Source organism: Myxine glutinosa, chromosome 10 (assembly GCF_964187855.1).
Source record: "Myxine glutinosa chromosome 10, kmMyxGlut1.1, whole genome shotgun sequence".
NCBI lineage: Eukaryota > Metazoa > Chordata > Myxini > Myxiniformes > Myxinidae > Myxine > Myxine glutinosa.
Window position 1 is genome coordinate 25825835 of NC_136270.1, and position 27765 is coordinate 25853599.

General features: G+C 43.9%; 2 protein-coding genes across 7 annotated transcripts in view; one reads left to right on the top strand and one right to left on the bottom strand.

Annotated features, from left to right (window-relative positions):
* The window catches only part of LOC144888245 (cytochrome P450 2C23-like), a 799004-nt gene that overhangs the window by 379275 nt on the left and 391964 nt on the right, over window positions 1-27765 (bottom strand). The gene's annotated exons all lie outside the window — the stretch shown is intronic.
* LOC137434304 (cytochrome P450 2C23-like) overlaps window positions 1-27765 on the top strand; it is an 80106-nt gene that overhangs the window by 40937 nt on the left and 11404 nt on the right. For 3 of the 6 annotated variants that reach the window (XM_078785466.1, XM_078785463.1, XM_078785464.1), the window contains exons 7-8: window positions 3419-3560; window positions 23814-24001. In XM_078785466.1, the coding sequence (XP_078641592.1) occupies window positions 3419-3560; window positions 23814-24001 (330 nt within the window). The remainder of the gene's footprint in view (window positions 1-3418; window positions 3561-23813; window positions 24002-27765) is intronic. The other 3 variants (XM_078785461.1, XM_078785465.1, XM_078785462.1) reach the window with 1 other exon arrangement.

Below are 27765 nucleotides of genomic sequence, written 5' to 3' on the forward strand. Positions count from 1 at the left end.
TGTCCGTTTTTTTTTGTGATTAATGTTAGTTCTTACACGAGCCTCGATCTTGTATAGAAAAAAAAATTCCCCCAATACATGATTTCCCCTCTGTAATTTTCCCTTTACGTTTTTCTGACGAGGCCGGCCATGAAAACCATTAAACAACAACCACCGACAGAACCCAAGCAGAGCCGATCGGACTAAGCCCCGCCAAAAGGACCTAATAAAGCAAAAGGGCACGCCCGCGAGGTGGTGTGGTGTGGTGGGGAGTTGGAGGAAGAGCCGGGAGGCCACGCCCCTGAAGGTCATGATTGGCAGAGAGGAGCATGGGGTGAGTTTGAAAGAGCTTTGCCATTGGCTGGTGGGAGGCCATAAAGAAGCTTCAGGAGTAAAGAAGAGCGCATCTCTTTCTTGGTCCTGGTGAAGAAGCTTGGCCATTTTGTTGTGCTTTTGAGGAGAGAACTTTTCTGCAATGATCGTTAAGGAGCTTTGATTATTGTTGGTGCTAGGGAGCTGGAGGCCATGCTGTCCCTCCTGAACAGTGGTGGAAAACACTAAGAGGGCCGTCTTGGCTGCTCGCTTCACGGCTCGGTGCGCTCGCGTTATCGGCCGGCGCCATATTGGGCCCTCAGGCGCAGGAAGCGTTGGACTTGGCCACCACTGCCGAACTCACCAAACTATCTCGTTGAGATCATAGCTAAGTGCACCATGTGGTTACATTTAATTGATCAAAACTTGTGCAAATCAATTAGCGGCACAGAAATCCAGTCCAAGTGGTTGTTCACATCCCAATTTGCTTGAAAATACTCCCAGGCATGCCGGGTGGATGAGACACAGGGGAGGGGAGGGGGAAATCTATCCGAGTGACTTTGAAGGGAGATAGACCCTCCCACCCTGTCCTCCACACAAGAGGCCACTCGTCTGTTTGTAAAGGGAAAGATGTGTGTTTTAAAGGTGAATATTGTAATAATCTTATAATCATTAAGACGTACAAGTAAAGCACATATATTGAGTACTAGCCGAAACCCGTGGAACATCCACGGAAGGGAGGATGTGGTGTATGGATAGAGTGTACCATTATGGATGGCATAGGGGATTTGCTTGTCCGAGTAAGAGTTAGGAAGAAAGATGAGAATGAAGAGTGCGTATGTGAACAACGATCGCCGACACCGGCACAAATGCATGCTCTGGATTGTCCACTCAGTGGACGGCTTGCTTTTGCCTTCGACTGTCCAATCAGATGAGACAGCTGGCTTAACGTCCTCTGATGCGACGTCACACCTGCGAGGTATCAGGAGGCGGGAACCGAATCCAAAACAGAAGCTAAAGTAAAGACCATCGGAGATCTACTGCGGCAGCGTTTCTAACCGATGTGGTAAAGTACAGTACGTACAGTAAAGGACATTCTCATTGATCCGTTGATTAACTATAACTGACCTGCGCCGCCCTGCTGTAGCTTGACATGTTAGCAGGTACTCTGACCTTTTTCACAGCTTCAAATGGCGTTTCATAAAATCCTGCTGTGACGACATGCGCCGCACCATAATCATTGGCTCATAAAACCCTACACTGCTACAGAGGATTATACTACCACCGGAAGCCGGCACTTGGTTGTCCACAGAGGGAGGGAAGAAACACACCATGTGGAATGAAAAACAAAATGCTTTAAAATATTCAAGAAAGAAACATTTTTTTTCATTTAATATTCCGTAAGTATTTATTGTACGACTAACGATTGTCAAAATAAGAACCTGCTTTGGGCAATCGCACACTATACCGTCGAGGCCGCTTTTACAGAATAAGAAGGAAATAATTAAATTAATGCTTTCCTATTTACATCGTTGAGTCAATACGTCAAAAAATCATTTTTTAAACCTGTAATCACTGGTTGTAGGGAATGTAGATTTGACGACCAGCTGATTTATGTGTGTGTGTGGGTGTGTATTTTAGACTTGGATAATATAAGAAGAAAAATTGCTTTGCAATACATGCCCATTTGCAAGTTTCAGATCAATATCAGTAAGCAGTAAGCACGGCCCATTATTTAATGACACCACTCGACTGTCCAATCAGCGGACGGCTCGCATCGCCTTCGCCCAGCAGACGCCAATACGATGGCGTCGAAAGATGGCGTCGTATCGGCCGTTAATCGGATGCTTTTGGGCCCCAAAGTCGACTAATTCAGATTTTTCGAGTCTGGCTGTACGTGATAAACAAAGAGCGCAGTTCGTAGATCGTAAATCCATTAGTGCCGTGGGCATCGGGTCACTGGGTGCGGCGTAAAAGGGATAACAAAGTCGAGTCCTTACGCTATTATTATATAGATTTCCTATATTCTCTATGTAATAACTTGAATGAATAAACATATTCACGTCAGCAGTTGTAGTTCCACAATTAAAATATACAGCCCCAGTCAGATGGAAAACATTGGATGAGGCAGGACGTAAGCCTACATGGTTTATTCTGTCTACTAACTTCTGGTTTGCTGCTTCTCAGTGATGAAAATGTATATAAGGGATTTTATTTTATTTTGTTATCTTTCCCCTGTATTGTTTTTGTAACTGTATGGAGGTACCTCAAAGTAGAATTTTAGTTTTACCTCAGCACTCATTTTCATTCCTTGGTTTATTTTCACTAGCAACGGTACCCACCCTACAGGCATGGCTTCAATTGGGAGGCCCAAATGAAAAGGCAAAATATCAGAAATTGAAGGCTTTTAAAAAAATTTTTAAACGATTTATATAAACATCCATTAAATCATATCACACGGAAATCATCAAAATCTAAACAGTATTTGTAGAATTTCAATAAAAGCCACCTCACTGTTCATACGGTAAATATCATTCATTCGTGTTTCGAAAAACTGGAAAATTGGAAAAATTGGGGAAAAAAATTGGAAAAACAATATAGCCTATTTTACTCCAGGGGGTCCCAGGATTACCCACCCAAAATATCGTGGCGATCAGTTCAGCCGTTTTTGCGGTACCTGGGAACGGACAGACGGACATTTGGTGAATTGTAGTAAGATTAAATTCATATTTGTTGAATTTATTGTCATGTTTCTTTGTGGTGGGTTTGGGAATAAACCTGTGTTGCTTTTGTTCCGTTCAGGTAAACGTTTCGTAGCCTCCATCTCGTGCATGTCATAATCGCCAGAAATTCGGGAGTTCGCCTGGGGAGTAAAAAAAACGTTCGGCCATTCGTCATCCAGTGGTCTTAATTGCTGGTGATGTGACAATATCTTCACATTGAGTCTTTGTACACTTAACTCTACAGTGATCATTTAACATGTCCTGCTAGCTCATAAACTTTGTGATCAGCTTCCTTTTGTTTTCCTCACCGCCCCTCAAGCCAACCTAAATGCAAAGAGGTGTTTTATCTGTGTTACCGTGGAAGATAATCAATATCTCACAGGAAATGGATTTCTGCTTTACAGGAAGCTTCAAATCCTGACAGTCCCTTCACTGACTTTCAACTAAATACATGCATTGCAAACCTGTTCGCAGCTGGCAGTGAAACTACAGCAACCACATTGTGCTGGGCACTGCTTCTCATGATGAAATTCATGGACGTGCAAGGTCAGAGAATGTTGTAAAATTCCATAACAGTGGTTTCAATAATTGTACCTTACATTGTTGCCTCCTCGTCCAGGAAAGATGAGGGGCAGTCAATAAGTAACCTGAAAATATTTTGCACAACTTATTTATTCGATGTACGTGTGTAACAACTGTTTTACTTTTCAACATAATCTCCATTGCGTTCAATGCATTCTTTCCAGCGCTTTACTAAGGCCTGGATTCCTCTAGGAAAAATAAAATTTGGCTGCTTGTGTTGCCATTCGTGTACTGCCTTTTGGGCCTCTTCTTCGGATCGGAAAGTGTTTCCACCAAGCGACTCTTTATGTGGCCCAAGGATGACAATCCCCCATGACAATCTTCTCCATTTTGCCCTATTTTCTGCATCTCTCCTTGTTAACCCCCTTGCCCGCATTTCTTCTTCCACCATCTTTAGCCAAGTCTTTCTCGGTCTTCCCCGTCCTCTACTTCCTTCTACATTCATTTCCATCACTCTTCTCAACCAGTCACTTTCATCCTTCCTCAACACATGACCAAACCATCTCAACCTGTTTCTCTTCACAGCATCAATCACAGACTCTATTCCCATCATCTTTCGCAATTCATCATTTGTCTTCCTCTCGCTCAACGATACTCCATACATCCACCGAACCATTCGCATTTCCACCCTTTCCAGCCTTCATTGCTGCTCTACGTTCATTACCCATGTCTCGCTCCCATAAATCATAACACTTCTCACACATGCAGCATACACCTTTCCATTCAGCTTCAATGACACTCCCCTCCTCATCAGCATGCCACTCAGTTCCCGAAACTTCTTCCATGCACATCTCACTCGAGCAACCGTTGCCGAGTCTGATCCACCTTCTCCATTCAGCACGTCTCCGAGGTAGCAAAATGTTTTTACACCTTCCAGCTTCACGCCGTCTCCAAGACGTCTTTAAGACTAGGAGTATATTCACTGATATACCAACACAGATCATTAATAACAAATTTGTTATTAGTGGCGAGAGCATTAGCAGTCCCCAAAAACAATCTATTTTCATTAGTATCCCTGTGTAGTTGAAATCTAATTTTAAGTCCGTACAGAACTTTATCATAATCACAAAATCCAAATATACCCTTAATGGAGATCTCGCGATCTCGCGAGGAGATCTCGCGAGATCTCGGAGACGGTGGGAGGGATTTTCGAAGCTCCACACGGTCTCCACGTTTTTCGAAGTTAAGTCTGTTCACAATTGTATTTTGTCGAAACTGTATTTATCTTTCGGTGTGTGAAGTTATTGTGTGCAACTTTGGTTGTTTCTCGGTGTTTATCTTTCATAAATTGATCGTCTGTTTGCCGTGTCGTGTCTTGAGGCCTTGTACAGTGTGCACTGTACAACCTTGAGGCTTTGTTTTTCTCTCAGCGGTCCGTCTTTTGTGATCCAATAACTTTCGTTCTCTGTATTCCCAGGCTTTTCACCCATAGCCTACTTCCTTGTGTAAATCTCAACTCAAAAAAAAATAAAAAAAATAATACATTTCCTTCTCTGTTCTCATTCGTTTATTCATTCTTATTCGTTTGTTCGTTCTTCGACCACGTGTTTCTCCCCCATTTCCCCAGATAGTTTTCACTCATTAACCTTCAATGTTTACACTTTCCCCTCAAGTTATGTATTCCGTCATATTTTATAACACCTTTTTCTTCTTCTTCTTTAAAAGGCTGCTTTCGACTTGCTCACCAAATCAATTCATCCCCAAAAAAATATCCATCTCCTATAGTGCCTTTTTTCTACATTCCCTAAACTCTCCTGCACTCCATCCTCCATCCAGCGTCCTTAAACGTATTTTTAACTCGAAGGTCACAAGAAACTCATTTTGCAATAAATGTTCGTTTCCCATAAATCGTACACTTTCAAAAATCCAATCTCACCCCTCCCCTCCAAATCTTCCCCATAACCCCTCCCCTCCAAATCTTCCCCATCACCCCTCCCCTCCAAATCTTCCCCATCACCCATCCCTTTCAAATCTCCCCCCTTGCCCCCTCCCTCCTAAACTACCCCCTCACCCCTCCCCGCCAAGACGCCCCCTCGCCCCTCCCCTCCTAGACTCCTGCCTCACCCCTCCCCTCCAAATCTCCCCCATATCCCATCCCTTTCAAATCCCTCCCCTTGTCCCTTCCCTCCCAAACTCCCCCCTCACTCCTCCCCTTCAAATCTCCCCACCCTCATTGCTTCTCAATTTCCCCCCTCTCACTCCCCCTCCTCAAAGCGTCCTCCCCGCTTCTTCCCCCTTCAAACTCTCACCTCCATCTCCCCCAACTTTCTGCCTCGCTCTTCCCCCTCCTCAAATAACACCTCATTGTGGCTCACCCAATCACCATCAAACCTTTTGTCCGCCCCATCCTTCCCTTTCTCCGAGCTATTCTGAAATCTCTGACACACCTTCAACAGCTCTCCCTATCTCTTCCACCTCTTCCACATCTTACCCTACCCCTCCTCCCCCCTGTTCTGTATCTGATGCTCCCCCTTCCTCTTCATTAACGGTATGGACCTCAAACATCCGGGGCCTTCGTTCAAACTTAACTGATCTCTCCATACAGGTTGCTTCTGTCAAACCAGACGTGATCTGCTTAACAGAAACTTTCCTCCTTTATGATGTCTCTGATTCCATAGTATCTCTCCCGGGCTACTCCCTCCTCCGGTATGATAGACCTGAGCCTCGTCCTGGAGGCGGGGTTGCTATCTTTATCAAAAACTCTCTTCCTCACTCGCCCTGCACTGCACTCTCTCCACCTCACCCCCAGGAATACCTCTGGCTACGGCTTCCCCTTCGCTCCCACCTCTTGTTCATATGTGTGTTGTACCGTCCACCAAACAGTGATGACTCCATCTACATCTCGCTGTCTGATGATATGGACCAACTTCTATCTACTCATCCCAACTCTCTCTTCCTCATATGTGGTGATTTCAATTGTCACCATGCCAGTTGGCTGGGTGTGGGTACCTCTCTCACCAGCCATGGCTCTTCAGCAAAGGACTTCTGCGACTCACTGGGACTGACACAATCTGTCAATTTCCCGACCCGGATCTCAGTCAACGGAACATCTTCTCTTCTGGACTTGGTTATGACTAACTTCCCTGAAAATGTCTGCTGCTCTTCTTCTGCTCCGATCGGATCATCTGATCATGTCCTTGTTAAAGTGGACATCTCTCTGACCATCCTCAGGGAGCCTGCTCAGCGTCGACGAGTCTGGCATTTCACTCAGGCCAACTGGCACGGTCTTCAAGCAGCCATCAATCATCTGGACTGGTCTCCCATCTCTACCACCTCTGACATCAACTCATCCTGGGAATTCTTCCAAAGTAAATTGCTCTCTCTCATGCACAGATTTATCCCATCTCGTCTTCAGTTGTCATACCCTTCCTCCCGTCCATGGTACACGGAATCTTGTGGTGAGGCTGTTGCCCAGAAACAACTTGCCTTCGTCTCCTGGAAAGCAAATCCAACGGAAGGAAATCTCATTTCCTTTCACAAAGCCCGAAACAAGTGTGTGTCCACCCTCAGGAGAGCCAGGAAACAATATCTCTCCGTTCTCAAGACCGAACTCTCTTATCTGTCTCCCTCTTCCAAATCCTGGTGGCGTCTGGTCAAATCCGTTTCTGGTGTTTGTTCCCCCTCCATCCCCTCCCTTACCTCAAACGGCTACACAGCTGACTCCGCACGTGAAAAAGCTGAATGCCTCAACTCTGTGTTTGCCTCTAAATCTTGTGTCCCAAACCCATCCCTCTCTGTACCCACCATACCCAGTCGTACCCTGCTGCTCCTGGACTCCGTGTCCTTTCCTCCTGACAAGGTGGAAAAGTTTCTGTCAACCCTCGACTCTGATTCTGCAACTGGACCCGACGGCATCAGCCCACGGGTCCTAAAATCCTGCTCTGCTGCTCTATCTCACCCTCTCTCTGTTCTCTTCACCCTCTCTTTTGCTCAAGGTCAACTGCCATCTGCTTGGAAATCAGCCAACATCACCGCTTTGCACAAAAAAGGTGCAAAAACAGATCCTAGCAACTACAGACCAATCAGCCTTCTCCCAATTATCAGCAAAGTCATGGAATCCATCATTGCTTCGGATATGAAATCTTTCCTCTTCTCCAATGGCTTGATCTCTGATCATCAATTTGGTTTCAGACCAGGTCACTCTACTCTGGACATGCTGCTTCTGCTGTCTCAACAATGGATGGAGGTCCTCAATGCCAAACAGGAAATTAGAGCTGTCTCCCTCGACATATCACGTGCCTTCGACACGGTCTGGCACCCCGCTCTGCTCACCAAACTCTCCTCCTTTGGTATCCATGGAAATCTCCACGCATGGCTGGCGGACTTCCTCTCTAGTCGTCGTCAACGTGTGGCCCTGAATGGGTTTCTCTCATCTCCTCTTCCTGTTCAGGCTGGAGTTCCCCAAGGCAGTGTTCTGGGCCCCGTGCTTTTTCTGGTCTTCATCAATGATCTCTCTGACTCTCTCGAAAATCCTCTCTATCTCTTTGCTGATGACTCCACTCTCTGCCGCTCCATTCCTCTTCCCTCAGATCGGCAGTCTGCTGCCTCCTCACTCTCTGAAGACCTGGACAAAATCACAGACTGGTCAAACAAGTGGAACATGTCTTTCAATCCTGACAAATCTCACACTCTTACTATGTCTCTCCGAAAAGATCGACTGGACAACCCTCCCATCTACTTTCTCAACAATCCTCTCCAAGAAGTTCTGTCGCTCAAGATTTTGGGTCTCACTATCTGCCATGATCTTTCTTGGGAAAACCACATTTCCAAGCTGGCCTCCAAAGCCAGTCGCCGACTGGGCATCCTCCGTCGTGCGAAGTCCTTCCTCGGCACACCTGAGCTCCTCACCACATACAAGGCTTTCATCCGCAGCTCAATGGAATACTGTTCTCCCCTATGGGCCGGTGCTCCTGCCTCACACCTAGCTCGGCTTCACGCTGTTGAAACCAAAGCTTTCAGAATTATTGGAATCTCCCGCGATGAAGCTATCTCTGAGGGCCTTTCACTCACTCACCGCAGGCAGGTAGGTGGTCTTTCTGTCTTCTACCGACTCCTCTCCGGCCTTGCACCCCCAGCTCTCTCTGTGCTCTGTCCCCCAAATATTCCTACAGGTCGCACAAGATCTGCCTGCAACCCTGATGGTTAAACTGCCGAAATCTCGGCTCTCTGCTCACCTTCACTCTTTCATTCCTCTTTTCTCCCGCCTCTGGAACAAACTCCCTCACTCCCTTCAATCCCACTCCTCCCTCCAGGTCTTTAAAACAGCTGTTCACCACCATCTCTTATCTTCCCCCATCCAAAACCTTGATATTTTCTACCCCCGCTAATTCACCCCAGATCCACCTTGTTTGAAATTCCAACTTCTTTCCTGGAAGTCCTGGCAGTGTCCATATGTTTTATACCTCTCCCACCGCCCCCTTCCCATGCCCCCCCCCCCAAAGCCCTCGCCCTCTCTCAGATCTCTCGATGTCTCCATGTCTCTCGGTCCCTGCTCTCAAATGTTGTGTTTGTGTCCTTCCCCCTCTCTCCCCATCTTGTCTACCGCTCCCGATGTTATATGTTTTATGTGTCGGTTTGTCTTTCTGTGTGATTAATGTTCGCTCTTTCACGAGCCTCGATCTTGTATACAAAAAAAAAAAAAAAAAAAAAAAAAAATGGGTACAGCTACGGTAAAACTATTCTCCGTTTTTGTATCATCGTTATACATTAACTTCCTTTGCTTAAAACTGAGGTCATCGGTCGTTCCCTCTATTACATTAGGAACAAAACCTTCGGTGGCTCCCTTACCCCATCTATCACTATGTGAATATAACGTGAATTTCAACATTTCAGATGTAGCGGAAACAGTCTATCAATTCCACATCTTGCGTTCCAATATACAAACGAATATCATCAAACATTTTCCAGAAGAAATCATTTACGAGTGTGATGTTTGTGTCATTCGCAGTCTTCGTGAATTTAAATTTACACAACAAGAAACTATCGGCCAGATTCAAGTATGTTTGTTGATTATTTATATCAAAACTTTTTGGTCCAGTCGTATTCCAATCTGTTCCCACTACGGCATTTACCTTATAATAATCTTCTTTTTTAGTTGAGTTGGAAATGATAATAGTATCATCCAAATCATACATAGCATCAATTGCCTCCATTCTTTTTATATGACAAAAAAATATATAATAAAGAAATTTATTATATTTACGTGTGATACTAATAAAATATTTAAAACTTTTGAAAACCCGATTTGAAAAAAAGTATTTTAATTGTTCTTCGTCGTTCTTGTGGAGTTAGTTCAGTTTTGTCTTTTCTAATTTCTTTGATCGCTTGTAATTTATGAGACTCCTTTTGAGCATCTTTTATACTCTTTACAGCACCCGCTACATTTCCCACGGCAGAAGCGGTTGAACCAATTAGGTCTTTATATTTAAGAATAGTTGAACCGATACCCATTAGAGTATCAATTAACCCATCTCCTTTATTTCTAAATTGATCTCATACACCACGCTCCCTCGTAGGCTTATAGTATCCTCTCCCAAGAAACATACCTTCCCCCTTATAGTACGGTGAAAGATACATACCTTCCCCAATCCCATTCCCAGCTGTTTTACTAACACCATTCATATCTTCCGTAATGATTTTATATTTGCTTAACTCATGTTTTCTTTCAACAACCATCGTGTTTTTATTCTAAGTAGAATAAAAAAAACTTTTAACATTTTTATTTTAATTTTTCCAATTTATCCGCTTTGATTTTTCGTTCTAGTCGTGAATAATTAGTGTCTGGTGTCCAAAACAACTTTTCAAAACGTAATTTATCTTTCATTGAAAATTTTGACGGAATTAAAAATTCTCCGCTCGACGTTAACATAACCTCTCCTCTTTCCCGAGTAAATACAAGACCTATTTTTCCAAACGCTAACTCTTGATAAGTTTTCTTTTTATCTTGATCACTCGTGTTAAAACTACATTCTCGGAAAAACAGTTGGATGTTCATTTATTAATTAGTTTATATTTATTATGTAATTTTTCCAATTATTTGTTGAAGAACTTCACGTAGGTGAATTCTGATGGATATAATTTCACCATTGAAAGAAACCATACGGTGATCCTGATCAGTTATCTTAAAATTTACTTTAGAAATGGTTTTTCCTGACACGGGTAAATAGGTGAGATTCTTTGACTCCATATTGAATTTATAACCTATTGGAGTTGAATAAGCGCTGAATGAAAATATTGTATTTGTTTTTACTCCATCGTCATAAGCACCATCAACCAAATCACAGTTAATCAACACCGAATTTATACCTGAGGATATGTCAACGACGTTATCCTTATCACTGACAAACGTATTATTATCCTCAAGCTTTTTTGCTGTGAAACCTAACATCTCACGGAATGAATTAGTAATCGTGAAATCTATTTTATAATTATTTTTAAGTCTAATAGTTGATTTTGATGTATGTTTTTGAGTATCTATTTCGATATTTTTTGGTTCATCACCGTTTTCTTTCACAACGCGAGAAATTTCTGAACATAGTACTGGTATCTCATAAGCTCCGGGGGGTACTTCTATAGTTTTATATCCAGTTCCCGGATCATAACTAAACTTGTTATTCTTTTCTGTGATATTAAACAAGGTATTATAGGCTTCCATAGACAATAACGCCACTTCATATTCTTTTGTAGGAGCAAGTTGTATTGGGTATGGGAATGAAGCCATGTGATTGCTCGTTGTAAAATCAAATCTAAGAGTTGTTTCTCATTTTATTGTATATGAGATAAAAGATCTTTGATTGACATTTATTAATTATTTTCCTATTCATCAACTGATCTAGAATAGCTGATATTTCATTAAAACAATTGTTGTTTCCCGCCTCCTTACTACCGAGCAACAGTAATAGTCTATTAACTAATTGTGATGAGTCACTCGGAAGAAAACTAACACCGGAGCCTGAACTCAGTCCAAGTTTTTCTAAAGCATTAAGAATATCTTTTTCCTTCTCATTTTTCTTACCTTTACCCCTAATATACCCCTCGTAATCAATCGCGTTTAGAAACTCAATATACTCTCTATCTTCCTCTCTTTCCATATCAAGTGGTGCATCAAAATATTTTGAATCGCCGAGTCTGGCGTTTCTATGCCCGTTGTGTGTGAGAAGAAACATTAATCTAGGGGTTAATTTAATATTTGGGTGAGTTTCACTCAAAAACATTAACTCGTCATTAAATATCCATACCTCCTCGTTGACAGGATAAAACGCTGTTGGTTCTGCTTTTTCTGATGGAATGAGACCCGTTTTGGTTTTTGAGCCCTCTTTATATTCATTTTTTCTAAGAGCATTCGCAACATAATGAGAAAGTTTATTTGCCTCCTCAAAGCGTCGGAATAATTCTTCATCAGATGTTGATGCTCCAATATCTATAAGCTCTTGCTCTGTCATTTGACTAAAATCTTTTATTATTTGAAGTTTTTTGGGAGTATATTCTATCGTAGGATGTTGAAATGAAATCACCTTTTGTTCGGTAGATTTTAAAAGAGGTTTAAAAAACTTCTCTTGTTTTCTTTCAAATACGTCTTCACCGAATAGCTTTTGTCTCCGTTTCTTCTTTATCTCTTCCTCTTGTTTCACAACTTTTGAAAGTAATTGTTGATGCTCCTTAAATTTTCTTGCTCGTTCTTCAGCATTCATTTTATTTATGTAAAGAAATTATTAGTTATTATATCATCTTCTTTAACAACGATATATTTATATTTTTCAGTCGAATGTTTCATATGGCCCTCAAATTCCTTTTTACTACATAATGTAGAACAATTATCCCTCCAAAAATTGGTTATATCTAATGTATTTAGTATGAATAAAATAAAAGTATTAGCGTTGTTTCTTATTGAGCGACGAGGGAGTTGAAAGTATGATTGAGTAAGATAAATACAAACACAAGAAGAATGTCTCCCCCTTGTATAGTAACTGTCCATAACCGTTTGATTTTTCTCATTAACACAATCATCAAAGATAACGAGGTTCTTTTTTGTTTCATCTAAATCTTGAGGTGAAGGTATATCATCCGTATTATCAGTGAGAATACAGGTTATGGTTGTAGCTGATGTGGGTTTTGATTATTTTTCCATTTTTGTGGAGTATCACAAAATAGTTGTCTTACATCTTCAATGTTGAGCTCATTTAGTTTGTGTTGAAGCTTAAATAACCCGATTATATCCTTTTTGAAGACCCGCATTAAAACCTTGCGATAGTAGTTGGTTGGTTGAAAACTTGACTTTGTGAAAATTATTAAATTTTCATAATCTAAAAATTTTGGGGTAAGGAGCATCTTTAAAAGCAAACAGGTTTTTCCACATCCACTAGACCCGACTATTAGACATCTTAATGAATTTGGGAGGTTCTTATGATTATTAAATTTCATCTTACTTTCCCAAACGGGTAAAAAAATCATCCATTTTATATATGTTTGAAAATATATAGAGGGTAATCATTCATCCTGTGTGTTGTTATCCCTATTTGCATTATAATTATGTATACATATTAGAAGCGATTCAACCAACCATCTAATTGTGTTAAATATATCTTGAAATATTTTGAAAATTTGTTCGTCCATTTTATATACTCTATCAAAAAAAGTTTTTCTCAAATATTTTAAAAGAAGTATAACATAAATGTTATATTTCTATAATTTTAGCTAAAATGATTCGTTCCTCAGGTTTAATATCACTCTTGGAGTTTAATAGTTTTTTTTGATACCCAAGCCCTAATCTCTATTTAGCGCTTATCATATTCTGCAGGATAACCATAGCAACTTTCTCTCTCAACGTTGGATTTTGTATCAGAGACAAATTACACAGCATTTCTCTATCGGTTTTGTGTTTTTCGTCCAACATAGTGGCATTACCATAAGCAATATCATGCTTCATACACACTTCATCAACCCTATTTTTAGGTTTAGACCAAGGTTTAAGGTTGTCATCCTCATCTAGTCTTTTTTCCTGTGTGTTATCCCTATTATAATTGTGTATATATTGTTACAGACGCGGCTTAGATGTTATTTACCGAGCGGTTTGGTATGACCACGTCTGCACAAGTTACCCGATTATACCCGAACGTTGACTAATCGCGCTACGCTAGATCAATGAAGGAAAAGACACACGGCTGGGATTAAAATGACACGACACCAGGGATACGGTTCTCAAGACCTCCGGAGGAGATTATATTAGGGCGGAAGGTCAGATTACAGGGATGAGAGGTACAGCATAGTAAGATAGGCACTTAATTACGGTCTTATATTAACCCCAACAGACGACAGATAAACGGGACAAAAGGCTGACTCACACGGGGATTGATGGCAAGGAAAGCGGGTATCGATGGCTCAAGGTGCACTCTTGGCTCAAGGACAGGGTACTGTACGGTCCAGTAGATGCAGGGAGGTCACAGCGCTCGGAGGTCACGACTGGTACTTCCTCTTCAAGCTCGGGGCGCATCTGACGTCACGTCCGGTACGTGGCCGCGTATATCCGGCGGGGAGTGACACGCCCTCGGCTCGTTAGCTCCGCCCCAGATGGAATCGGCACGTCGCTTCTCATTGGGTGCGTGCGGGGGGGGTTACCGGCTCCGCCCTTGACGAGGGACTGACAAGGAGCCCCTTCGTGGTAACCCCGTGGAGCGCATGGTCCGGAGCGCATTGTCAATGGCGGCTAACCGAGCCGGTGTGATGACGCACACTCCCCCGCGCAGCGTCGTTGTTGTTGTAATTGTTGTTGTAGTTGTAGTTGTAGTTGTTGTTGTTGTTGTTGTTGTTTGGGGAAGAAGACGGGAGGAGGCATGGGAAGGTCCTAAACTCACTACTGGTGCCATATAATCACATTCTGGTGCAACGAAGAGTCGGAATTAATGGAAACGAGTCCTTAACTGACATAGACTAAGAATAACTAGCAAGATGTCCGAAAGTTGTCTACGTGAGATGCGGTGGACCTGGGCACGACATTTAATGGGGGAAAAAGGGGAAGGTCGGTTCTACAGAGTGTTGTTTACAGACAATGGGACTAGGGAATGGGGGATTGGGGATAGTTGGGGAGTATTGGGGAAATAGGGGAATATTTACAAGCGGATATGGAGGCCAAATTCCATATCCGCAACATTGCACCCTTCTCTACCCTCGGGGCGTCCCGACCCGATAAATTTTTACCTACTTTAGTGTGGCACGCAATGTAGTTCCCTCTACTATTAAATCTACCCTGAGTGCGACAGTTTTACAGATATTCACAAATGAGTAAATATGTCCCCCTGCGACGTTGCACCCTTCTCCTCACAGAAACACACCCACAGGATAAGCGAATCCGGAAAGAATTCTCAAACTAAACATACAGCCGGTAGGGAGCATTATTTACAAGACTATGCTGATATTTACACTACGATCCAGGACCTGTTTTTGGAGGGACACATGCAGATGTTATGCATAGAGAGCGCACGCATGCCAGCATCGATACACCAACCCACGAGTGCTCTGTGGCCTACGGCCTTTAATAACGTGCAGAGCACCCTTTCCCAGCACGAAAAGCACCACCCCATCATGTACAGTCAGCACCATCCGGTGCACCAATAAAGTGTCTATAAATCCCCGGTGGTGTCGCCGCCGGCCGATGTTCTGCCGCTGGTCTTGCCTTCGTGTGGTGCACTTGGCCTTCTTACTTCTTTAAAAAATCAAGAAAGGCGCCAACCGCGTCCATTTCTGTATTGTGGCCGTCAGGGGCCAACTAAGAGTGGTTCACCTGTTTGGCATAGGTGCCACGTTGACCCATAGGTCCATCCACGGGTGGTGCTTGGCCGCAAAAGAGCTGCGGTCCATTGTGGGTGGCCACAAACATTGCGGTCCATATGGTGTATCGATCCAGGCAGCAAGCAGCGAAAGTGCAGGCCCACAACTGCGTAGCCAGCACCTCTCTCTCCTCTCTCTCTGCCCCAAAGCCAGATCCTCGGAGGTGGGAGACAAAAGAAGAAGACAAGTGAGTAAGGTGGTAAGGGCGCAAAAGTGCACGCAATGTAAGATGATGCACACTGGGGGCACATGGGAACCAGGTGAGACAGGTACGTTCCTATCGTACGCCCCCCCCCCCCCCACCAGGTAACCTACATGGCCCCTCCCTTACCCCTTACTGTATCCACAAAACACAACACTACCCATAAACATCTACTTTACAAATCAACAAACATCCCTACTGTCTTCCCCGTTCCTCCCATAAACCAAATTCGTCTTCTCTCCCTCCTAACCAATCAAATTTGCCATTTTCAACTTTCATCAAAATTTGCCATCTCCAACTCAACATCATAATTTGCTATCACCAATTCATCATCAGTCCCTCCTAGGGAGGGAGAGATGGAATCACCCCAATGTCTCATCCACGTCGTGATGCGTCTCACAAATCCTCACAGCAATTCTCATTTCCTGCACCAAGACAAAGAAAACACAGGTGTGGAGTCATCATCATCACCACAGGTAAGTGGCTGCGTATGGTGCGACAGGTTCTTCAATCCTAACTATTTCCTAAATGACTTTAACAACCTTACACTACCCGGGGTCTTTCTCCGGCCAAACCATTGGCCCTCTTACACTATGGGTTCTAAAAACCAATTCCCATTGGCCAGACTGTGGTGCTTTTCAATTTGGGGTCTCACTTCCCCGATTCATCTCCCGGTGCCCTCGCACAATTTCTGGGCTGTGGCGTGTACCTCTCCCAGCGGGTCTACCCACCTGCACACCTCCACCACTGCAGTTGCCTCCGAGCTTACCTGCTCCTTACCCTAACCTAACTACCTGGGGAAGGCCCTCTGGCGCTCTCCCCACTCGGTGCCCTCTCTGGCACTGGGCTGCCCGATCCACACCCGGGATCCTCAGGCACCCACTCACAACTACCGGCTCCCAGAGCCCACCTGCGGCCTCACCTGGCCGACATCCTCACAGTGGTGGAGTGCCCAACCAACTACACACACTAACAGGCTACACGCCCAGCCATTTCCACAACACTAATGCACCCATCCACAACACCATTCTGCAACCGCACCACAGATGCCAATATCCAACCACAATTTACCTGTACCCTCTACCTAACACTTACACTACCCGCCCCGGGTACTCGTGAAAGGGGTCCACTCTTCCCCCATTCACACCTTCGCACCATGCACACCATTCCGTACCACTTACTCCAACTCTCTCCACACACCTGTACTTGCACACCTGTGCTCTCACACCTGGTGCCACCTGCACCCTTCTCTCCCCAAGCGCATTCGCGCTGATCCACACACTCACTACTCACACACTGCTCCACACACCTGTTCAGTTGCACACCTGTGCAATCACACCTGTTCAACTCTCAACCACACGGCATCATCTCATCTAACTACTCCCCTCTGAAACTTGCGCTTCCCAGTCGTCCCTTTAAACTATTGCGCTCCCACGTCATTATCATCCATACTAATCTACCTGCGTCCCCACTACAGGTATCAGTCACTAACTAAACTTAACGTTACCTAATGTCATCTTCTAGGGCCCTATCAATATAACCTAACCCACCCGGGCTAGTTTTCACTGCCATACACCCCATAAGCTATTGCTCCTTTGCCCCACTGTCAGTTGTTCTACTCCCAGCGTCAACTCCTCTATACCACCTTGCAATTTTACAGTCCCCTTTCTCACCTCCTTCTCCATGCGCTCCTTACAGTGCCTCACCTCCTCGCGCACTCCTCCGACCTCCTCACTCACTCCTCTTCTGATCTCCTCTCCCATCACTTGCATCTCCTGCCCAGATGCCACCCTCATCTGCTCCATTTCCTCCCTGTGAGCATCCAGTTTGGTTTCTACCCCCATTCTGACCCCCTCTATCTGCTGCCCCATTTGTTTAACTTCCCTTTCCGCTTGGTCCCTCATGTCCCTCAATTTGCCTTCCATGGTGTTTTCTAACCCCTCTAACCCTTTTTGCATCCCTTCCATTTGATTCTCTTGAGCGGCCATTCTGTTTTCTACCCCCATTAACCCCTCCTGTATTTCCCCTAATCTATTGTCTAATTTCCCAAATTTCTCGTCTAATCCCTTAAAATTATTGTCTAATCCCCTAAAATTATTGTCTAATCCCTCACTGGTACCCCTCGCTTCGTCCCTCATTACCCCCATTTGGTTTCCCATTACCCCCAATTGCTCACTCCGAGCCCTCGCTTCGTCCCTCATTACCCCCATTTGGCCCTCCAATCGCTCACTATTCTGGGCCATAAGGGCCTTTATTTGTATAAAAAAAAGGTTCAAATCCACCAGGGGCGCTGCCACGGTCGCGGGCGTGGACGCCGTGGCCATCTGCGAGGCGCCATTTTGCGCGCCCGCTACTTCGTGCGTGACGGCGCTACTTTGTGCGTCTGCTACCCTCGCTGCTTCGCTCTCCTCGCGTCCCTCAATTTGGTCCTGGACCGACCCTGCCTCACTCTCCCCTACCGGACCCCAGCTGTCTTGATCCGCCATAGCGCGACTTTCAAAATTCGGGTTTTTATTTCCGTATAACAAAATCAAATTTCGCCGTTATAATTTCGCGCGGGAAACGCGCTCCGAATCGATTCTACTACAAATTTGGGCCTAATAAATTTAGTCCCGGGTTCGAATTCCACTCCTCGACACCAATTGTTACAGACGCGGCTTAGATGTTATTTACCGAGCGGTTTGGTATGACCACGTCTGCACAAGTTACCCGATTATACCCGAACGTTGACTAATCGCGCTACGCTAGATCAATGAAGGAAAAGACACACGGCTGGGATTAAAATGACACGACACCAGGGATACGGTTCTCAAGACCTCCGGAGGAGATTATATTAGGGCGGAAGGTCAGATTACAGGGATGAGAGGTACAGCATAGTAAGATAGGCACTTAATTACGGTCTTATATTAACCCCAACAGACGACAGATAAACGGGACAAAAGGCTGACTCACACGGGGATTGATGGCAAGGAAAGCGGGTATCGATGGCTCAAGGTGCACTCTTGGCTCAAGGACAGGGTACTGTACGGTCCAGTAGATGCAGGGAGGTCACAGCGCTCGGAGGTCACGACTGGTACTTCCTCTTCAAGCTCGGGGCGCATCTGACGTCACGTCCGGTACGTGGCCGCGTATATCCGGCGGGGAGTGACACGCCCTCGGCTCGTTAGCTCCGCCCCAGATGGAATCGGCACGTCGCTTCTCATTGGGTGCGTGCGGGGGGGGTTACCGGCTCCGCCCTTGACGAGGGACTGACAAGGAGCCCCTTCGTGGTAACCCCGTGGAGCGCATGGTCCGGAGCGCATTGTCAATGGCGGCTAACCGAGCCGGTGTGATGACGCACACTCCCCCGCGCAGCGTCGTTGTTGTTGTAATTGTTGTTGTAGTTGTAGTTGTAGTTGTTGTTGTTGTTGTTGTTGTTTGGGGAAGAAGACGGGAGGAGGCATGGGAAGGTCCTAAACTCACTACTGGTGCCATATAATCACATTCTGGTGCAACGAAGAGTCGGAATTAATGGAAACGAGTCCTTAACTGACATAGACTAAGAATAACTAGCAAGATGTCCGAAAGTTGTCTACGTGAGATGCGGTGGACCTGGGCACGACATTTAATGGGGGAAAAAGGGGAAGGTCGGTTCTACAGAGTGTTGTTTACAGACAATGGGACTAGGGAATGGGGGATTGGGGATAGTTGGGGAGTATTGGGGAAATAGGGGAATATTTACAAGCGGATATGGAGGCCAAATTCCATATCCGCAACAATATTGTTATGAATTTGGGTAGAGGAATATCTAGAGTAAGATAGATCTGTGTAGGTCGGTATTCGACTGTCGCAATAGGGAATCTGCCCTGTAATATGTTCTGTGTGTTTAGTCCGGTTTGTCGGTTAAGGAGTATACCTGTGAACATACCAGGATGTTTGTGTGCTAGGTAGTTGTAGGGATTAAAGATAACAGCCCTTATGTGTCGGATCTGGTGATCAAACCTTTGTCCCTTATGGCAATGCACACCAACATAAACACTTAGATAGGCCCTTAGTGCAACATTAAATAATTCCCTTGCCTTACAACAACGACTTTGGAAGACGGGCAGGAAGCCGGATCGGGGCACCGCCGATGGTGGCTGCCGCGAGCTGCACCGCCTGTACGCATAGCAACATCGCGTGGGAGGGGCTGTGACCATGCCACAGGGAGGCCTGTGATTGGTTGGCACGGAAGGCGCGAACCTCAGCCCATCAGCGCCGGAGGCACGAGGACGCAACTGAGGAGGAGGGGATTCATTGGAGGAAAGATGCTGGAAAGTTCGGGGAACGACGAGAAGCTTCGGTCTGACATCACCAGGCGAAGTGATATTAGGGGGCGCTGCACCGATTCGGGAGCTTTTTCTCAGAGACGACATTATAATAATAATAATAATTCATTTATTTTGTATAGCGCTTTTCAAGAAGCCCAAAGGCGCTTTGACAGAGAGGAAAACATAATGCATAACAATACATGAAAACAACAATTGCAAAAAGACAAGAATCAATAGGGAAATATTTAAAGCAAAAGGAGGGAGAAGGAGAAGAGATAGTCAGGGGTTAAATGCTGTGGGTTGAATGTTGAATGCAGTGTTGAACAGGTGGGTCTTTAGTGATGTTTTGAATGTGGTGAGTGAGGAGGAGTCTCTGATGGTGTGAGGTAGTGAGTTCCAGAGGGTGGGAGCAGCGATGGAGAAGGCCCTGTCCCCCCAGGATCTGAATTTGGTCGGGATGGAGGGGGTCAGGAGGTTGGTACCAGCAGAGCGGAGGTTGCGGGTGGGAGTGTGTCTGGAGAGGAGGTCAGCCAGGTAGGATGGGGCCAGGTTATGGAGGGCTTTGTATGTCAAGAGGAGGATTTTGTACTGGATTCTCTGGGGGATGGGGAGCCAGTGAAGCTTGTTGAAGCTAGCTCTCTTCGCCTGGTTCGTGCTTGACTTGGATCCTTCTCTTCCTTCGTGGTTTGGATCGTGCTTCGCGCTGCGCTTGGCTTGGATTCCTGTGGGCTCTGTTCCTCTCCTAGATGCTGTTCTCTCCTCCTGCAATCTCTCCATGCCTGTCTCTTTGTGCCTCGTGTTGGAGATCGACCTTGTGTGGAGCTTGCTAGCCTGTGTTGGACGCGTGGTGCTTTTGGTGCATTGGACGTGTGGTGCTTTGGTGCGTTGGACGTGTGGTGCTTTGGTGCGTTGGACGCGTGGTGCTTTGGCCGCGTGGTGCTTTTGGATTGGTGTTCGGAGGCGGACGGAGGGAGCCGCGTGGGACGACGACGGACAAGACTACAGACGAGATAAGGCTGCACTCACACCCCACATTTACAAGTACACGACGTTTTCTTTTATTAATTCATTTTCCCTTGTTCGTTTCTGAAGTCGGTGTGTGGGATCCCAATTTAGAAATTAGATTTATCGTCGCGTTTCCCTGTCCCGATCCTTATTGCAAATAAACCCTTGTATTATTTTCCATTCCCTGCAAATCTTGTGTCCATTTGAGTTCGTTCCCCTTCCACAGTTAGCTGCCCCAGCCGCTTCTTCCTCTTCCCTTCTTCTCTTACCGTGTTTGATAATCGTGAAATCCAGAAGAAGAAACAACACCAGAAGAAGTAATCAACACCAGAAGTAAAGCAAACAACACCAGAAGAAGAAAAAACCAGGCCCTACAAATAGAGACCAAATTCCACCTTGGAGACAGAGTTTAGAGACACAAAGAGAGCAACTGCAGAAGGAAGTAGGACAAATACAACAGTTCAGGAAAGGAAACTGACGCCCAAAACTAAAAAAGAGAATCCAAAGAATAAACAAACACAAAATCGAAGACAAAGACCTCAAGTGTTTGGGTGCTGAAAATAAACTCAAAATAGAAATGATAGCAAGGAAGATAAAAAAAACTATGAAGAAGGAAACAACAGGAGAAAACAAAACCACATGTTTAAGAGTAACCCAAAGAGATTTTACCATGAATTGGGGAAACAAAAGCAGAATGTGTCAACTACCCCTGAAAAAAAAAAAAACTGGAAAAATTCTGGAAAGGATTTTTTGAAGATCGAAACGAACATAACAAGGAAGCAGAATGGATCCCAAACTTGGAAAAGAAGAAGCAACATCTCGAGGAAATGTCCCCATTGATTAATTGATGAAGAGAACATTAGAAAACAACTTCAAAAAATGCCAAACTTCAAAAGCCCAGGCCCAGATGGAATTCCAAATTTCTGGCTAAAACAACTTGATGCTCTTCACAATCACTATGCCAGGACATTTAACGAACTGATCCAAGAGGAAAAGGCAGCGGATGGTTGGCTCATATGAAGAAACACCTTTTTCATCCCAAAATCTGTGGAAAGGCAAAATAAAATCAAGGCAAGATGTGGTTTACAGAAAATTTTGGACATACAGTATGTTCTACATTGAAAGTATGATCAAGGATATTACGAGTATAATGATCAAATTGGTTTTAAAGGAATAATTACCTGTGTCCCCGAAGGTGGACGGAAGTAGTGTTTTCACGCTTGTCTTTCAGTGAGCAGGATATCTCAAAAGTTTATGGATGGATTCAGACGAAATTTGGTGGACAGGTTGGATGTATGACATGGACGAATGCATTTGATTTTGGTGAAGATCTGAATATGGATTCAGATACGAGAATTATTTAATTTGTAAGTGATTCTTCACCATTGAGGGATAGGGCGAAAAGCGATAGATAACACGATATTTAAAAAAGTTATGGAAGACTTATGACTAAACGAGGTGAATGAGTTGGTTAGGTGACAAGAACAAGCCGATTAGATTTTGGTTCAGGTCCGAATCCAGATCCGGTGTATCATTGGGATACAAAACAAACTGTTCAGCCTGGTGGAGGTATGCGCTCCACTGTGTGCTGTTCATAATGAAACATGGTCTGATGTGAATAAATCAGTTACCTTTTGTGAATTGATATGTGCATTATTTGCAGAATCGGTTACCTATTATCCAAGAAGTTTGTGTGACTGGCATTCAAGAAGGAAAACTACCATCACTAGGAGATATTTTACTTGCTGATATGAAAGAGGAAGGCACCGGATTGACCCGACTGGCAGGTGTTTGCTGTTTTAAAGGCCCGAGTCTCACAACAGACTGTGAGGCTGAAGCTAAATAAATGTCTTGAACAACTGCTAAAAAGATTCATTTTTATTTCTGCCATTACTTCCAAGATGGCGCCTATACCACATGACCTATGACGTCATAATTATCATTAAAATATTATACAGGAGGAGGCGTTCCTATGGTGAAAATTTAGTGTCAATCAGACCAACAGTTGCAAAGAAAAATAATTCATACGGATTGGATGAAGCGTTATACTTGTCGATTTATAATATCATTATGAAGGCAGCGATGACATCATCATTAACATATCTTATCCCCCATGAGGAGTACTTGACAATGAGCCATGTTTAAATTTTTTCCATCGAGCGGTTTTTCAATCGAGCCAACAATGAGCCGTATAGAGGTGTAACGTTTTTCCAAAATGTCATCCGTACCACGTAACCTATGACGTCATAATTATGAAGAAAAACAATTCTACAGGCAGAGGCACTCTTATGGTAAAATTTTGTCAATCAGACTAATGGTTGCCGAGAAAGTGAATTTAAAAAATGCAGACATGTACGCCACACATACACAACTGATTGCCTAACGCTGATTTTCGCTTTGAGAGCGCATGGTAAAAACCCGATGTTGAACACGTCCTCAGCCATTTCTTGGACATGCATTTATCAATGTTGTTCAAACTTGACACACAGATAATTATGAATGATGGCTTACATATGCACGTCATTCTTTTTGAGATCAATCCCAAGATGGCCGACTGGTGGCCATTTTGTTTCTTTAACGTGTCCCCAACCATTTCTCGACATGCACGGTCCGATTTTGTTGAAAGTTAGCACAACGATAATACATGAGTATACATATGCAGAAGATTTTGTTTTGTAATCCGACCAAAAATGGCCGACTGACAGCTTTTAACTCAATGCAGCAAAATTACTAAAACCATGGTGGGGGCGATGACATTTTATTATTTTCTTAGCGTTTTAGTGTTTATTATCTCATTTACATTTGAAATTCTGTTGTTGTTTTACAAGAGCATCAATATAATAGTTGGATGGAAATATATGACACAGATGTGCATGCGATGCATTTCTGATTACATAGAGTGTGTGCAACGAGAGATTGATGATACTCTGGGCAGAGATCGCCCGCCAACGCTATCCGATCGCCATCGTCTGCCCTACACGGTCGCGGTGATCAACGAAATTCAACGATTTGGGAACATCGTACCGATGAATTTGCCACATGCAACATCCACTGATGTCCATTTCCGTGGTTACTTCCTGCCAAAGGTATTTTACAAAGTCCATGAAGACAACAGCTAAAGTGATCTTCATCTTCTCATTCACTTGACATCCTTGTGTATTTATTGAACCCGATTCTGTGGGATCAAAGCAACTTGAGAAAATCAAGAGCAAGGAGGGAGATAGGTGAGGGAGGTAAGGGTGGAGGCATGAAAGAGAGGGAAAAGAAAAGAAAGAAGCAAAAGTTGGATTAAAGGAAAGTGAGATTATGTAGGCCTAATTAATATGCATTCGGTCAAATTCTGATATCTTACTTCTTCAACAAATAAATGGCTCCTTATAGTCCATAAGCTGATTCTGAATATGGGCCTCATAAAAGAGTTTGTTTCCCTCCCCCCTCCCTCCCTCTCCTCCAGGTGTGGCAAACGCTTGATGGTACCAAAATGTCGGGAAGCCTTTGAAGTGACCTCAAACTTGTCTATAGTAAAGACCTGAGTGATGTCTATATTATAAAACAAGAGTGTGTATCTGTCTGTCCATCTGTCTCTCTGTCCATCCCAAAACTACACCTTCAGTTTTGGGGCTAGCCCCACCAAACCTTCTGTGGAACGTTTTGGGGTCCCAGCGGATGTCATAAGGTAGGTAGGAGGTTTCATAAATTCCTCAATATAATTATGATTTTGAAATCGGCTCGATACGGAGCTGCTCCCGAATTTGGAAGTGAACAAATTACGACAATGGGCTGGTTTGATGATATCTCAATACAATCGTGCCTTAACACAATATTTTGTTATAGTATTAATGTATGATTGGAATGATGCTGTTTGGAATGAAAATAGAGATATTGACTTAAAATAAATGAGGAATTGACGTGAGGGTTTCTACTTTCTAACCGTGACATTTGCGGATTTGCCATTGACTAGGTATAGAACCATTCAGACTGGGTACGTTTTTGCCCAAGTCCTTCACGAATCTGCTGTCAATACCTGATGTTCGACTAAAGATGGCACAGGAATGTGGAATTTATTGGTTCCATGGTTTAGCATTCACCGTTAACAAATTGTTTGTTTGCTTTTGGCTTCCCACCCGTGCTCAGCACGGGTATCTTGATAGTATACAATATTTAGCAGCCTGACAATACTTAGACGATTTGGATATTTGTTCAGGAAGAAATTTGGTATTTTGGTGGCCATTCTGTTTTATGCTAATTATCTCAAATTGCACAATGCTGACAGAAGTCCAGTAAAATTATTTTTCAAATTGGTGGTCTTGGCAAGCAAAATCCACAAAAAAACTCGATGGTATTGTTGTGTTTTTGGGGTATGGATGAAATACCTTAATTAAGTTCAGAACGTGTAGGTTTAGAATGCTCCGTATGCCGCGAAGCCACCTCGATGTAACTTAAGTTAGGCCGATTGTCCGGGTAAGATCGTATATGTGTCTCCATATGAGGGGTGGAGCTATGCCAATTAGATAGGGCTTAAGGACAAACCACAGTGTGTAATTGCCTTGTGATTTTTCCTTTTTTTTGCGTGAAAGATCGAGACTCCTGCAAGAGCTAACATTAATCACATAAAAACAAATTGACACATAAAACATATGATAAAGGGACATCGGGAGATCTGTGGGAGGGAGAAGGTTGGGGGAGGGGCATGGGAAGGGTAACACATGTGAAGGGGTGGGGGGGGGGGGGAGGTTAAAAAAAACACATGGACACTGCTATTACTTTCAGGAAAGAAGTTGGTATTTCAAAAAGGTGGATCTGGGATGAATTAACGGGGGTAGAAAAGATCAAGGTTTTGGATGGGGGAAGATAAGAGATGGTGGTGAACAGCTGTTTTAAAGACCTGGAGGGAGGAGTGCGATTGAAAAGAGTGAGAGAGTTTGTTCCAGAGGCGGGAGAAAAGAGGAATGAAAGAGTGCAGGTGAGCAGAGAGTCTTGATTTTGGCAATTTCACCAGAAGAGGGTTGCTGGCGGATCTTGTGTGTCCTGTAGGAATATTTGGGGGACAGAGCACAGACAGAGCTGGGGGAGCTAGGCTGGAGAGGAGTCGGTAGAAGTCAGAAAGACCACCTACCTGCTTGCGGTGAGTGAGTGAAAGGCCCTCGGAGTTTGCTTCATCGTGGGAGATTCCAATGATTGAAAGCTTTGGTTTCAACAGCGTGAAGACGATTTAGGTGTGAGGCAGGAGCACCAGCCCAGAGCGGAGAATAGTATTCCATTGAGCTGCGGATGAAAGCCTTGTATGTGGCGAGGAGCTCAGGTGTGCCAAGGAAGGACTTCGCACGACAGAGGATGCCCAGTCAGCGACTGGCTTTGGAGGCCAGCTTGGAAATGTGGTTTTCCCAGAAAAGATCATGGCAGATAGTGAGACCCAAAAGCTTGAGTGACAGAACTTCTTGGAGAGGATTGTTCAGAAAGTAGATGGGAGGGTTGTCCAGTCGGTCTTTTCGGAGAGACATCGTGAGAGTGTGAGATTTGTCAGGATTGAAATACATGTTCCACTTGTATGTACATGTTCCATGTTTGAAATACATACATGATTGAAATACATACATGTTCCATGTTCCACTTTTCGCACTTGTGTTGGTGCAGGAAACCACTTTTGCACTTGTATTAGTGTGGAAAAAACACTTTTTGCACTTGTGTTAGTGTTGAAAAACCACTTTTCGCACTTGTGTTGGTGCAGGAAACCACTTTTGCACTTGTATTAGGTTGGAAAAAACACTTTTTGCACTTGTGATAGTGTTGAAAAACCACTTTTCGCACTTGTGTTAGTGTTGAAAAACCACTTTTCACACTTGTGTTGGTGCAGGAAACCACTTTTGCACTTGTATTAGTGTGGAAAAACCACTTTTCGCACTTGTGTTAGTGTTGAAAAACCACTTTTCGCACTTGTGTTAGTGTTGAAAAACCACTTTTCGCACTTGTGTTAGTGTTGAAAAACCACTTTTCACACTTGTGTTGGTGCAGGAAACCACTTTGGCACTTGAATTAGTGTGGAAAAAACACTTTTCGCACTTGTGTTAGTGTTGAAAAACCACTTTTCACACTTGTGTTAGTGTTGAAAAACCACATTTCGCACTTGTGTTGGTGCAGGAAACCATTTTTGCACTTGTATTAGTGTGGAAAAAACACTTTTTGCACTTGTGATAGTGTTGAAAAACCACTTTTCACACTTGTGTTAGTGTTGAAAAACCACTTTTCGCACTTGTGTTGGTGCACGAAACCACTTTGGCACTTGTATTAGTGTGGAAAAAACACTTTTTGCACTTGTGATAGTGTTGAAAAACCACTTTTCGCACTTGTGTTAGTGTTGAAAAACCAGTTTTCGCACTTGTGTTGGTGCAGGAAACCACTTTTCGCACTTGTGTTAGTGTTGAAAAACCACTTTTTGCACTTGTGTTAGTGTTGAAAAACCACTTTTCGCACTTGTGTTAGTGTTGAAAACCACTTTTCGCACTTGTGTTGGTGCAGGAAACCACTTTTGCACTTATATTAATGTGGAAAGAACACTTTTTGCACTTGTGATAGTGTTGAAAAACCACTTTTCGCACTTGTGTTAGTGTTGAAAAACCAGTTTTCGCACTTGTGTTGGTGCAGGAAACCACTTTTCGCACTTCTGTTAGTGTTGAAAAACCACTTTTTGCACTTGTGTTAGTGTTGAAAAACCACTTTTCGCACTTGTGTTAGTGTTGAAAACCACTTTTCGCACTTGTGTTGGTGCAGGAAACCACTTTTGCACTTATATTAGTGTGGAAAGAACACTTTTTGCACTTGTGATAGTGTTGAAAAACCACTTTTCGCACTT